The sequence below is a fragment of the Lissotriton vulgaris genome, chromosome 4_1 (genome assembly GCF_964263255.1).
Source record: "Lissotriton vulgaris chromosome 4_1, aLisVul1.2, whole genome shotgun sequence".
NCBI lineage: Eukaryota > Metazoa > Chordata > Amphibia > Caudata > Salamandridae > Lissotriton > Lissotriton vulgaris.
The window spans coordinates 2,011,972,560-2,011,988,181 of NC_141691.1; the positions used below are offsets into that span (position 1 = coordinate 2,011,972,560).

A 15,622-nucleotide genomic window follows, 5' to 3' on the forward strand; every position below is an offset into this window, starting at 1 on the left:
AGTCGATGAACCACTCGCAAGGTTAGATGTGCTGCAGAATCAGTGGATTCCCATGAGATGTGCAACCCATGACACTGAACAAACTACCTGCAATACCGGAAGGAACAACTCATTCTGGCTTTACATCTACCTGCACAAGGTACCTTGGTGGCCTATCAAAAGGTCAGATAAGGTAGGCCCTGGTTACCACCAGAGTTTGGTTTGCTACCAGGCTGCATTGGGCTAGAAGAGCTCAAACAGCTCTCAGAGGCAGTGGAACTACCACAATACATCAAGCATACACTTCAAGCTCAAAGCTCAAATTTGGGCCCAAAGACCTGTGGCGGCACTGGATTGGTGCTGATTGAAAAAGGAGGATGGCTGACAACAGAGCTGGCCACATTCCATTAAAAAGAAAAGAGGAGGGCACGGTTTTTCTGGAATTACTCTCCTAGTTCACCATGTAACTCAACAATCAACAACAGGTAACGGGGTCGGAGGGGGCAACACCAAGGCAGGAATCAGAGGGTAGGATATTCATTTAACTTTTTTTATTTATTTTTGCGCTTGCATAGTGCGAACATGGCCAAAGGGCATTAGAGCGCTTTGCAAGAGAACAGGAGTTGGCTAACACGATAACAATCTACAAACAAACAATCATTGATCAAAATGGGACAGACCAGTCAAGATCAATGAAAAACTGAGCAATAGCTCTTATGGAAGAAAATAAGACGAAGGACTCTGAGTTTTCAGACACACAGCCTTTGCCAAAGTGTCCTTGAAATGGGATTAAGTTTCTTTTTATAGGTAGGAAGGCTGAAGGTCATGCATACAGTTGGTGGAAGCGAGTTTGAAAGCCCTGCAGCACTTCCTTACAAGGCCTGTTTCAAAACAATCTTGCTTGAATGTAGGAAGTTCCAGGAAAATTGATATTCTGTTCCTTGCATCCTATTGAGCGCCAGAGGTTTTCAGTTTTTCAGTCATGTAGAAGGGAGAGAATTCATGGGTTTGAGAGTAATGTAATAAAGTCATAAATTGGCCTCTACCTTCAATAGGGAACCGCTGAAGAGTTAGAAAGACAGGAGTGATGTGTCAAATTTCTTGGGGACTGTAGCAAACTAGTTACCTACCATTGGCAACACTCTCTCTGGTGGATACTTCAACTGCAGATTTGTAACCTTGTGAATACCCCCCAGGCTAGATCCAGAGGTTTTTTGCCAGCAGTGCCCTTCCAAGCTGGTAGGTGGCATCATGCAGCTCTGCAATGACTCTGTCCCGTACCAGAAATGATGCCGGAGCCACATATAACCGACACCCCTGCCTGCTTACCGCAGTTTCTTTCTGAATTCTGTCCACCCCGTCCGATGTAGAGCTATTAAATCTCTGCATCTGATCGGCAGTGTACAGATCTCTAAATAGGGACCTTCTCTATGTAGAGGAAGGAATCTATTCCACAGAACAGGGAGGAGGCGGGGAGGAGGGTCAGTGAGGAATGTGCAGTTAGATAGAGAATCCACCAAAAAGAGTGTCACTAAAGGTAGCCTCAAACCTCTCACGGGTGATTTGTCGTGGATAACAGATTCCTCACCTTGGGAGTAGACACCAAAGCAGTACGTCCCAAGATGGTGTGTCTGTAGAATGGCTCTGACCAAAACGTACGGCAGAAGAGGACTGGTAATGTGTCCCTCCTGATAGACCCAACTATTAAGGTAGCAGCGCTTTGCGAACGTGTGAATTGATGCCCATGTTGCAGTCTAACAGATATCCAAGACAGGCACTGCACATACCAGTGCAGTAGAGGCAGCCTTGGCTGAAGTGGAATGAGCCTTCTAGTCTGTTAAGGAGCCTCTTCTTAGCCAGTGCATAGAAGGTTTTGATGCACAGGACCTACCACCTTGTTATGTCTCTTCTGCCCTGCTTTACCATGTGATGTTCTTGCAAACCCTACAAAGGGTTATTCATCTTCTTATGGTCCTTGGTACATTCAATGGAAGAGCTCAAAGAGCTATTGGTATCCAAGCGATGGAGTCTTTCTCAGAAGTTCTGAGTTCCACAGTCTCCTGGCCCAATCCGGGTTGGTCCAGTTGTTCCTAATCTTGAGAACTTTGGGCAAGAGAGGAAGAGGCAGGAAGGCATACGGATGCCCTGGTGTCCACTTTAGGCACAAAGCGTCTCCAAGGGACAATAGCCTTGGGAACACCAAAGCGCAAATAATGAACACTGTGTGTTCTCTGCAGTGTTGAAATGATCGATCCAGGATTTTCCCCTCTGACAGAAGACACCCTGAACCACCTCTGAGTATAATTGCCATTTGTGTTCTGCTAGGCACCAGTGGATAACTTCATCCAACGTGGCCCTCAAAGATCCTGCCAGGTGGTAGTTATCAGGGAGATGCCAGTTCTAGAGGAGCAGAGCATCCTGGAACAGAACACAGGACCTCTCTCCACTCGGTTTGTTGCAGTACTACAAGGTAGTGGGGTTGTTCCAGAGGACCTGAAGCAGCCCGCCTCCCGCCCCATTGGTAGACGGGAGGAAGCCAGCACCCTCCTGCCAGCTCAGCGAACCCCAGCTAGGCCGCCGACAACCTCGCGAAGTGGATCAGCAACTGCGCGGACGAACTCGCCCCCCCTGAGGACCCCGCCCAGCAGACCCGGCAGCAAGAAAGCCCCATGGTTCACCGACAAACTCAAGAGCTCCAAGAAGAACTGCCGAGCCCTCGAGAAAGCCTGGAGAAGGGAACCAACACCGGACAACATGACCTCCCTCAAGCTCGCCACCCGGAAGCACCACCAACTGATCCGCACCGCCAAGAAAACTGCATTCAAAGACCGGCTGGACAACAACGCACACAACTGCAAGGAACTCTTTCACATCGTGAAAGAGCTCTCCAACCCCAACGCAGGAAGCAACGACATAACCCCTTCGCAAGACCTCTGCAACTCCCTCGCCTCCTACTTCCACAACAAGATCGAGGACATACACAACAGCTTAAGCATTCAACCGACGCACGCCACGACCACAACAACGCCGCCCACCACCACCCTCCGCGCCTGGACTCCGGTCAACACCGAAGACACCGTCCGCATGATGAACTCCGTCCACTCCGGATCTCCGACCGACCCCTGCCCCCACCACGTCTTCAACAAGGCGGACGCTGTCATCGCACCCCACCTGCGGGACATCATCAACACCTCCTTCGACACCGCCACCTTCCCTGAGAGCTGGAAGCACGCCGAACTTAGCGCTCTACTCAAGAAGCCCACAGTGGACCCCACCGAACTCAAGAATTACCGCCCCATCTCACTCCTCCCGTTTCCAGCCAAAGTCATCGAGAAGACCGTCAACAGACAGCTTGCCGCCCTCCTCGAGACGAACGGATCCCTCGACCCCTCACAGTCCGGGTTCCGAGCCAACCATAGCACCGAGATGACCATTTGATATTAAGATTCTGGACAAATAGGTCAACCAATTCCAGTCTGAGTTACTGGCAAAAGGCCAAATCTTAGACTTTGCCCATGTGGGTTCGTCCATTGCACAGCAATGAGACTGCCCCGTTAGGTGTGGTAGATCACTGAATGACAAAGCACAGCCATGAGTTCTTGTGCTATTAGACTTATCTCCAGCTTTCGATATGGTATCACATACCATTCTACTCACCCAGCTACAGCAGACTGGTATTGGGGAAAAGACGCTCCTTTGGTGCAGATATTACCTGAAAGGTAGGTTGCAGGCAGTCCATCTACCACCATTTGTGTCTGGATTCAAAACACTGCAGCAAGGTGCGCCAAGGAGTCAGGATTAAGCCCAACACTTTTAAACATTTATATATGTCTGTTGGTTAAGCTGTTAAAATCTTTCGGCCTTTGCTGTATGAACTATGCAGATGACACCAAACGAATCATCACTCAGTTTGGCACTGAGCCTTTTGAAATTTTCTATCAGTACATAGCTGTGGTATAAGTTTGGCTGCAACAGAACTCGCCAACATTTATTCTGACAAGATGGAGGTGCTTTAGATAAAACACTCACCTTTCCAGCCTTTCCTGTGGGATTTCTGGCCACCTTCTTGGTCCACCTTGCCTGCCATGGTTAAGATGCTTTAATACCTGTGAGAATATCTTGTGTCGGAAAGTTTGCTATATGGGCAGGTCTAATATGTTGTGTCAGCCTGTTTATTCTTCTGGAAGTTTCTCATTAAAATTCTTCCCCATTTCCAGGCTACCATATAGAATTGCCTGGATTATAGCAAAATCCCTTCCCACTTGTTAGGTATAAACATATGCATAATGAAGAAGTTGAGAGGGTCCAAAATGCAGCTGTGGTTTTCTTCTGCCTCTGCAGCCTTAAGGGCCCTTGAGGTGGAAAAAGGTTGGTTTGTGTTTAAGTCGTGGTGCCAGGTTTTCAAAGCAGTGCATCATACTGACCTGGACTACCAATCAATTAAATATTTACCAACTACATGCCATCGAGCTGTGTGTGTTCCTCTGAGCTCAGCTGATTATCTTACCAGGAATTCAGTGGACTCTCTAGGGCAGTAAAGCATTCTCTGTAAGGACCGTAAAACTTTCAAATGAACTCCCTTGCACACTTCATAAGACCTCACCCCCACACACCCTGATTTCTACATTTTAGGAAAGCCTTGAAGGCCTGGCTTTTCAGGAACTGGGATCCTTAACACCTGTTGGCAGTTCCACGATGTTGTGTTAGCACCAGGGCACCTTCCATGGTTTTTGTTAAGTTTCTGACTTGACTTGCCCTGGGATGCCTGCACATGGGTGGGACTAATCAGTACTTATGATTATCAATGAAGATCCCCAGAGATAGAAATGTGGCACTTCCGAATACCTACTTCTGAAGAATCCTGGACCCTAGAAAGATCAGAAAGGGGAGGAACATCCCAGCTACAACCTGAGAGAAGCTGGAAGGACTACGCCAGCTCTCTCTTGTACCCAGGACACAGAAGGGGATTCCAAAGGTCATCTGGTTGACTTCCTGTTTAAATTGCGGGAATACAACAAGCTACAAGAGGCCTTTCCTGCAACTGCCCAGCTGATCAGAGGCAACTAGACGTTGACTGGGCGTTGCTGTTGTCCTCTGCCTGACACCCTGTGAATCTCTAAGTGCCTACTCTGGGGGGCTTTAGGAGTGTATTTTTGTTGTGGACTGAGGCTTAAAGTACTAAAGTCAGTAGGTAAAATCTTTGACCAAGATGTACCTGGATGATCTGTCTGACCTGCGCTTCAACAAACTGAGTCTTGGTTGCAGTTTACTGCGACCACCAATCATTGCCACTTCATGCTTCTTGGAGATAATCCTACTTAAAACTTGGAAATTCATATCTCCCATTTCCCTTATTGGATTTACTGAACTTTAGATGTCATTTTGTTTATTGAATGATACACTTTTTGTCTAAATGGGATTTTTATTGTTTTGCATTTCAAGTTTACTTTTAATTAGGTACTGCATACATACTTTATACAATGCCCTATGTTAGGCCTGTCCATTCTGTGCCACAGCTACCACGGATTTGAGCTCTGGTTCATTTAACGACTTTGAGGGTTCAACCTTAACATGGTCTGTTACAATTCCATGAGGCGAGTATTCATCCCCTCTTCCATTAATAATAACCTAATTTTTTACCACGTGTGTTTTTGAAAGATCAAAATAATGGATAAATAAAATACATACACAACCATAAAAATAACAGTAACAAAATTGGCTATACAATCAGATCCAATGATAATTAAAAGATTCTCATTGCAATAAATATAATTGTCACAATATCATAATAATTGCAACAACAATTCTCATAAGCGAATAAAAATATAACTAGTAGTACAAAAAAAGAGACTAATTCTCATATAATAGTGCTTCTTACCTTTAACTCTTCTAGCTGTTGCCTCACCATATTCAGGTCTCCACCAATCAGAAACTCTTCAGAAAGACGCGACTCAGCCATGTCCAGCCACTCAAAGAGTCTCTAATAGGAGAGAGAGACCAAGACTGTCATTGGCTGGTAATACTGTGAGGTAGTTACCATGTGGTCTAAGTAAAAAGACACATTGCCCAAGACTGCCAGTGGCTGAAGTAACCAACCAATCAACCAACCAATAAAAGAGCCTCTTTAGAGATGATCGATGCCACGACTTCCATTGGCTGGAAACATAGGTAAGTTACTTGATGACTGGCTATAGTCATCATTTGAAGTTCTCTAAGACGAAGTACACATAGCTCAAGACTATCAAAAGCTGCCAAAAGAATGGAGATTGCTACTGATCTGCAACAAACAGCCAATGAAAGGTACGCTTTGAAGAAATTCATAAATTACAAGACCGTCATTTGTTGGAAAAGAAAATAAGTTACTTACCTAAAACAGTAGTTCTCCGGTATTGGAATCTTTTATAGATTCACATGCTTGAATCATTCCCTGTTGTCGAGATGGGAGTCCCTCGTACCTTATAATATTAATGTTACAATAGACATTGAACAGAGGCCTTAAACCCTTTTGTTTAGTAACATATTCGAGTAATTATTTAAAAAAGGACTAAACTTAAGAAAAAACAATCAGGTGACACCACCCTGTAGAAACTTCCTGAGTGAAGCAGCAGTTACTCAGATTTTCTAAGCACCTATATATATAAAATTAGTAACAACAAAATGTGAGTGTGAATTAAGCAGATGGTGAGTGGAAATAATAGCTTCGCTTTATTCAAAAAGATGTCATACCAACACTTGTCCTACTGCAGCATCACGAAGGACATCTTAATCCAAAAATTAATGTTGCATGAATGTATGTGCACTCTTCCAGGTTGCTGCTCTGCAGATATCTGGTAATGACACACCAACAAAGTTGAAACCATCATCGTTCTTTAGCTCACTTTGCCGCCCTAAGTTGTCAGGGTATGTTGGAGAAGTGTGGCTCAGTGGTTAGAGCGGCAGACCCTGATGCAGAGGTCTGGCCCGGGACCAGGGTTCAATTCCCGCCTCGGCCGGTCTAGGTGGGGTCTTGAGCTCTAAATTCCTCGGACCTGATTTCTCGCCTCGGTGCCTATTCTAATCATGGGTCCCACGCTGCAACTCTGGGCAATAGCTGGCTTAATCTCCACAACGGCCCCAACAGCTCTGGGATGCCTGGCTTCACCTTGGGGATGCCCAGGAGTGGACATTTCACAGGGAAAAGCCAGGGAGGGTTCCTTAGCGGTATAAGTACAAGCGCCGGGAGACCCTTTCTGGGTAGCTGTGTGCTATACAAGTACAAAACATTTACATTTATTTACATTTATATGCTCAGACGTTGGTCCCTTGCTCACTTTGCCACTGGATTCAAGCAAGCCTGGCTGATGGAATGGAATGGAATAAGACTTATATTGCGCAAACTTAGCCCGGAGGGGCATCAAGGCGCATGAGGGGTGATACCCCGAAACCGGTCCCAGGATGCTTGTTTCCAGTCCAGGGAGGACCTTGCCTGGCAGTTGGGGTTAGACTGTTCCCAGGAGGAAAAGGGTAAAGACTGATTTGCATATGCCTGGGTCTAAACTGGGGGAGGCGAAGTGAGCTAAAGAACTATGACGGATTCAACCCAGATCTGTGACTGGGGGCGAGTGTCTGAATGGTTTTAGCGCTCCGTCCATCTCTTTGTGTTTGCTGGGAAGTATAGGTCAGCCTGAATTACCTTCCCATCTGACATGAGAGTCAGAAGTTAAGCCGCCACTCATAATCCCACCACACACACATGAAAACTTTAACATGACCACCATACTCCTTGTGAACCTTACACTGCAGGGGCATGCCTCCTCTTGTAGCGGTCACTCTGTGTCATCTTGTATGCTAGTCTTGGTAAGTGCCCCTGTGCACGCTATTTCCATTCTACACATTTTCTACCCTACCAATTCAGTGATGTGAACTGATCGCTTTAGTCTATAAAGCGCCGTCACTGAGGAGTAAACCGCTATATGCAAAAAAAAGAAATAAAGTAAATAACTGGTATCTTTTCTGGGTGCCCTGGAAGTATTCATTGAAAGTCGGCGTCTGTGAGTAGAGGGTCGGTAAGATGTGCTCCTCTGTACCTCTGAGTTGGTCTATCATCAATAAAACGCAGAATAGGAGGTTTCCTTAAGGAGAGGTAGTTTAAAACACTTCTAAAAGTAGTCGGTTAGGGGTCTGTGGTTGGTCCTCGGGTACGGATGCTCGGATTATTTAATGCATCTGTGTTTACAAGTACAGAGCTGCCGACTGTGGAGCTAGGGAACCAGGTTTGAGTCTCAGCACTGACTCAGCATCCTGTGATTCTGGGCAAATCACTTAATCTCCCCGTGCCTACCAAAAAATGACTGTCTTTGTGTAACACAACTGTTGCTCATGTTAAGGGCTCTAAATCCTTTGGGTCGATTTTGCACTATATAAAACTGCACAAAAAAGTTCAATCTTTCTCTGGCAAGGACCTCTTATCTTCAAACTTTCTACTGGCTCCCTGCCTCTAAAAGAATCATCTTTAGGTCCATGTGCTTGGCCCACCTGGTTAAATATCACACTACACCCCAGCTCGCACCAGATACCCTCCGCAGTATCACTGCGTCGATGCAGGAGGTATCATGCTGTCCTATCCCACCTGATTTTTGTGTTTTTTAGGTCTCGGCTGGCGTGGGCTGTGCACATGCGCAGTCTCACTGGCGAGATTTAATGATTTAAAGGGCTTTCAGTATCGGGCTTTAAGCCCCACCCCTCTTTCCCATTGGCCAGCATCACCCTTTATGCTAAACGGTGGCCAGCCATTGGGAAAGAGCTTTTCCTGACGTAGACTTTTCTCTCTTTCAGACGGCCCACTTGGACGGGCTTGTCTGGTTTCCGTTTGCTGCAAAAAGTTTCTTATCTTTATGGGGCCATGCATTTAAACACATGGCCCCTTAAAGACAAGAGATCGTTTGCGATGAATGGAAAGCGCAGTCCTCTTTCACTTTCGGGACGCGCATGCCAGCCCATCTCGCTGTTTGTCTCGGAACAAAGTGTTGACCGTCACAGTGAGTTTTGGGGATGGCCCTTGTTGAAAAAGCTGCAGTGCAATGCATCCCATTTGAAATTTCAGGTTCCCCGCTCGGCCAGGCACTGTCCGCCGCCTACCGGGAATTTGCCTGCCGTGATACTTCTTACGCAACCTCCGGCTCCAGCTCCTTACTTGCTTTCGAAGGTTTCCGCTCACCCGGCGTCTTCCTTTGTGCCGCGATGCGCTGCCTCCAGCCTCCACAACAGCGTCTACTGCCTCTCGCTGGCTTCCCCCTGCAACCTTTAGTCGCTTCAGGGTTCGGACGTCTCTGTTCGCGCTGCTTCTCATTGCAGGTTTCCGCTTCTTCAGCGACACGTTCTCTGGGCCCCATCTCTGCGGTCCACCTGTCTGGCCCTCCGCGGCAGCTCCTCTTCTCTGTTTGCGCCCAGGCACCGTCAGCCCCACGATTCGGTGCAAAAATTTCGGCGGGGCACAGCTGTTCGAATGGTTCACCTTCCTCCGTCGGATGACCGATCCCTCGAGGGCATGCAGCTATTGCTATTGGAAATGGCATTGTCTCCGAGCCACTTAAGAGCACGAGAGGCACCTGACAGGGGTGCCTTCTCTCTTTGCTATATTTATAGATCTTATGGCTTGTTTACTGAGGGAAAGTGAGGGAGTGAAGGTGCTAATTCTGGGTGCTTGAATCTTAAATTATATGCTGATTAATTGAAATTATTTTACCCACCCGAAATGGCTGTCTTTGATAACCTGTTTAATAATTTGTCTCGCTTTTGAACTTTGTCAGGGTACCGGGTTAATGTTTCTAAAATAGAAATGATGATTTTCAACACGAACCTTAAATCGCTAACTCAATATTTACAGGGATCATACCAAAGAAACCACATAAAATATCATGGGATTAGAGTTTCATAGAATCATGAAGATATATATAAATCGGATTATTCTCCTCTAATTTCTAAGATTAAAAGCACGCTAAAGAGTTGGCGTAAGCTACCTGTATTTCATCATTGGTTGAATTGCAATAGTGAAAGTACAGATTTTGCCTGGTTGAAATTTTTTTTCCAGGTGCACTAACTAGTACATTCTTTCAGAAATTGAATTCACTTAAAGCACTTTTATTTGGGGTCAGCGCCAACCTACAATTAGTCTGAAAAAACTCATCCTGATATGTGAGGCAGCAATGTCCATGGTAGCATGCTATTAGACATTATTGTGTACGTATTCAGCTGTACAACACCCGTTCATGCACAAGCACAGTTTGATATCACCTCGGTTAACATTGTCCATGTGAGCATGAAGTGTGAATTTTTTTTATTGTTTTTGGCTGGCCAACACCTTATCATGCCCAAGCATGGTTTATGAGTGTCTCCTTATCTCATGGTATAAATACATTGCCTCCACTTGACTTGGCTCTACACTGCTCATGGCATCGTGTTTTTGACATTTGCCGATATGAATATGGATGCACGACACCTGATCAGGTATGTGCATGGCTTGGAAGCGTGGCACCTCTTATCTCCCCTGGAATTTCAATATTGCTTCAGCAGGTTGCAGTAATGCGCGATAATGTGCTGCATCGGTAAATACTTATAAGGTCCCAAAGGCGAAACTGATTGCATTGCAAATGCTTGTTGAAAATGCCGCCCAATCCGCATTTCTAAAAAGCATTAAAAAACTAAGCTTAGGTCTCCTCTGCCCAAGGTTTTGTTCTTCACTCTCCTAGTAAAGTTGTTGAGTTTCTTTCATTTCCAGGAATCTGTAAACCTTTATAGGCGATTGCACACTTAATACATTCTCTAAATAAATTAAGTGCACCACATTAATGTCCACGGATACGGATAGGAACAATTTACATACTACCGTGGCTAGTTTGGAACATCTGCAATGAAACTCAATTTCCACACTATCTTTTTTGTACAATATAGTTTTTTCAGTAAAACGACGTCTGTGAAAATTAAGTGGACATGTCACTGGAAAATGCGCCGTCTGTAAATGACATCGTGCTACAACACCATTAAAGTTAGGTGGGTTGAGAAATTTGGTTTGTGGATCTAAAAGGTTAAGGAAGCAACACCATCACCCTGATCGACAACCTCGCCACCCTCGGTCTGAAGCAGCTGGTGTCCACCCCCACCCACCTCGCCGGACACACACTCGACGCAGTCTTCTCATCCTGCAAAGACATCGTCTTCAGCCACGCCACCGGACTCCACTGGACGGACCACAGCTGCGTCCACTTCACCTTCAAAAGAACGACGATCCACCACCACCAGCAACAGGTTGCTCGAAGAAGCTGGAACAAGATCACAGCCGACCAGCTCGCCGCTTCCCAGAGCCAGCATCCTCCCGCCAGCTCAGCGAACCCCAGCCAGGCCGCCGACAACCTCACAAAGTGGATCAGCAACTGCGCGGACGAACTCGCCCCACTGAGGACCCCGCCCAGCAGACCCGGCAGCAAGAAGGCCCCATGGTTCACCGACGAACTCAAGAGCTCCAAGAAGAACTGCCGAGCCCTCGAGAAAGCCTGGAGAAGGGAACCAACACCGGACAACATGACCACCCTCAAGCTTGCCACCCGGAAGCACCACCAACTGATCCGCGCCACCAAGAAAACTGCATTCAAGGACCGGCTGGACAACAACGCACATAACTGCAAGGAACTCTTCAACATCGTGAAAGAGCTCTCCAACCCCAACGCCGGCAACAACGACATCACCCCATCGCAAGACCTCTGCAACTCCCTCGCCTCCTACTTCCACAACAAGATCGCGGACATACACAACAGCTTCAGCACTCAACCGACGCACGCCACGACCGAACCACCGCCCCCCACCACCACCCTCCGCGCCTGGACTCCGATCAGCACCGAAGACACCATCCTCATGATGAACTCCATCCACTCCGGATCTCCAACCGACCCCTGCCCTCACCACGCCTTCAACAAGGCCGACGCTGGCATTGCACCACACCTGCGGGACATCATCAACACCTCCTTCGACACCGCCACCTTCCCGGAGAGCTGGAAGCATGCCGAACTCAGCGCCCTACTCAAGAAACCTACAGCGGACCCCACCGAACTCAAGAATTACCGCCCCATCTTGCTCCTCCCGTTTCCAGCCAAAGTCATCGAGAAGACCGTCAACAAGCAGCTGGCCGCCTTCCTCGAGACGAACGGATCCCTCGACCCCTCACAGTCTGGCTTCCGAGCCAACCACAGCACCGAGACCGCCCTCATCGCGGCCACCGATGACATCCGAGCCCTGATGGACAACGGAGAAACAGCGGCCTTCATCCTCCTAGACCTCTCCGCAGCCTTCGACACTGTCTGCCACCGCACCCTAGTGCAGCGCCTCAGCAACGTCGGAATTCAGGAGAAGGCACTGGAGTGGATCATCTCCTTCCTCGACGGAAGAACACAGAGTGTCCGACTACCACCGTACAAGTCAGAGGCCACCGAAGTCAGAGGCCACCGAAGTCATCTGCGGCGTCCCTCAAGGATCCTCGCTGAGCCCCACCCTCTTCAACGTCTACATGAGCCCCCTCGCGGCCATCGCACGCCAGAACAACCTCAACATCATCTCCTACGCTGACGACACCCAGCTGATCCTCTCCCTGACCAACGACCCGGCCGCCGCCAGAGCCGACCTTCACGAAGGGATGAAACACGTAGCCGAGTGGATGACGACCAGCCGCCTGAAACTGAACTCAGACAAGACGGAGGTCCTCATCCTGGGCTCCTCGCCCTCTGCCTGGGACGACTCCTGGTGGCCCCCCGCCCTGGGCACCGCACCCAAACCGACAGACCACGCACGGAACCTGGGCGTCATCCTGGACTCCTCCCTCTCCATGACCAGACAGGTCAACGCCGTCTTCTCGTCGTGCTTCAACATCCTGCGCATGTTACGGAAGATCTTCCCGTGGATCCCCACCGAGACCAGGAAGACGGTCACCCAGGCCCTCGTCACCAGCCGACTGGACTACGGCAACGCCCTCTACGCCGGAACCACCGCCAAGCTCCAGAAGAGACTCCAGCGGATCCAGAACGCCTCAGCCAGACTCATCCTCGACATCCCACGACACAGCCACATCTCCGGACATCTGAGAGACCTTCACTGGCTCCCCGTCAACAAAAGAATCACCTTCCGTCTCCTCACCACGCACACAAAGCCCTAGACGATCAAGGCCCGAGCTACCTCAACAACCGCATCAACTTCTACGCTCCCAAACGCCATCTCCGATCAGCCAGTCACGCCCTCGCCGCCGTCCCCCGCATCCGAAGAACGACAACAGGAGGAAGGTCCTTCTCCTACCTGGCCGCCAAGACCTGGAACTCCCTCCCGACCGACCTGCGCCTGACCCAAGACCACCTCTCCTTCAGGAAGAAGCTAAAGACCTGGCTGTTCGAGCAGTAGCAGCACCCTCTCCCTCCCCCCCCCCCCCCCAAGCGCCTTGAGACCCTCCGGGTAAGTAGTGCACTCTATAAATGTCTTTGATTGATTGATTGGAAGCTCTGGTCTAAACAATTCTCTGAAAAGAAGAGTTCAAGATGTGACCAGCTTGTGGTAAGACCAGTGGCTTATATCTGGTGTGAGACTGAAGCAGGAACTTGTGCGATTATATTTTGTAAAATGGAAAATTAACAACTTGGGAAAAATAAAGGTAATTAATGTTTTTTTTAATGAAGCAAATGTGGGGATGTGTTGCAAAGTTTTGCATAGTACTCCAAGGCAATGGCCTGGAGTAAGGGAAGGGTTCATTTATCAGACATTGGGCCAAACACCGACATTGGGCTAAAGATCAGTGACAAACTCTTTGATTTGCAAAATCACACGGTTTGCAACCCAAAAACCCTTTCTCGTAATGTACGAAAGCCCTTATAAATTTTTACCAACTTGTAAATGAACGTTGTTGATCCTTTCTAAATCTCAAAGAGGAGTCATCATAAAAGCGGCGTTCCCCTCCTATTCCCGAATTGTAGATGGATGTATCAATGACTTGTGAACGCAAATGCCGCTGCAAACTATGAACATATGTAAATTACCTGTAACTGTAGTTCTCCAGTATTGCTATCTTTCATACATTCACATACTTCAATCATTCCTAGTCGAAGTGGAAGCCCCAGATGGGAACTGATTCAAGCAGTCTAATCTATGACAGATTCAATACTGGAGAATAATGAGTTACCGACCCGCCAAAGCTGGTGTGGTAACTTACCTTTTTTGTAAATCATCACAGAAGCCTAAGAGTGATAGACAGTGATTCAGGGGACCACTCCCTACTCCCCCTGATGTTTTACCAAATCAGATTTTTTTTTAAATGCACGGCAGAATCTGCTTCATTTAGGAACATGGGCTGCTTTAAAAGGTTTCATATTTCAGAATGCTCTGCTGTTCATTGCAAGCCACCATTTCTGGGTGGGCAGTCAATTGCAGGAGGCCACATAAAGCAACCTGCCTAATATGCATTAGGCAAGTTATTCTGCGACACCCTGCAACTGGAGATGTTGTGACATTAACTTTTAACACAGTTCACAAATCAAAATGTAAGACTGTTGGCGAAACAGTCAGGGTGCAATTTGCGACCATTTTTGCAAAAAGGCTTAATACTGGTCCATGGCTCACTGGCCTGATGAGATATTCTAAAGAGGTGCACAGAAATTTGCTTCCATAACACTACCCCTTTATTGTCAGACAATGTTCAATTTGTATTGAATACTAAAAGTATTTCAGCAGTACTCTTCGAAAGCTGTGACAGTTGTACTCTTGCCTAATGTTCCTGAATTCAGAATTTCCACAAAGTGGTAAATTGCACATATCGATATGTGATCCAAACGCCCAGCAGACACTAAACTTAGGGGCAGATTTACAAGAAAGTGGCGCATCTGTAGAGATGGTTCACTTTCCTTGCACCACTATGAGAAACCCTTGCACTGCCATGGATGCACCGTATTTACAATACGATGCACCATGCGCAAGGATTGACAGATGCGTCAGAAATTCGGACGCATCTGTTTGTGCAAAAGTCACGCATGGCTAGAGTCGTGTTGCAAGCACAACGCAACTCCAGCAGTGAATGTTGAGGCATATCCTCATTGTGCTGCATCACTCCTTACGCCTGCTTCAAGCAGGCATAAGGTTTTGACGCAGTGGCGTCCTTGAAGTGACACAGTGAAATCTTGTAGATTTCACAGTGTCACTTTTGCAAGGCTTTCTTGCGTTGGAACGATCACGCTGCAAACATTATACCTGATACAGGAATAATGTGACGCAGAGCTTTACAACGAGACGCATCTCCCTAGATGCGTCACTTTCTAAATGGGCCACATTTTTACGCTGCCGATGCATCACAAAAAGTGACACAACAGTGATACAAAAATGACGCAAGGGGCTTGTACACCTGCCCCTCAGTTTTTGTGTTCCTCCGTAAGGAGGATTTATTCCTGTGCAGAAACCCCACTGCATCCCCTTGCTGATGATCGAAATGCTATTGGCAGTGTTTTTGCCAACGTTCCCAGGACAGAAAAAAATCTTGTGAATATCTTCAAATTTCAAAGAGTCTCTGGGGGTTGTATGACGTTACAACGCATGCTTTTACCACGCATGCTGTTACAACGCAAGTATTACAACGAAAACCTTTACA

At 47.5% G+C, this 15,622-nt stretch overlaps 1 protein-coding gene across 2 annotated transcripts in view; it reads right to left on the reverse strand.

Moving 5' to 3' along the window:
* LOC147724873 (microtubule-actin cross-linking factor 1, isoforms 6/7-like) overlaps positions 1-15,622 on the reverse strand; it is a 540,420-nt gene that overhangs the window by 176,615 nt on the left and 348,183 nt on the right. For both annotated transcript variants that reach the window (XM_086966403.1, XM_086966402.1), the window contains exon 17: positions 5,858-5,959. In XM_086966403.1, the coding sequence (XP_086822529.1) occupies positions 5,858-5,959 (102 nt within the window). The remainder of the gene's footprint in view (positions 1-5,857; positions 5,960-15,622) is intronic.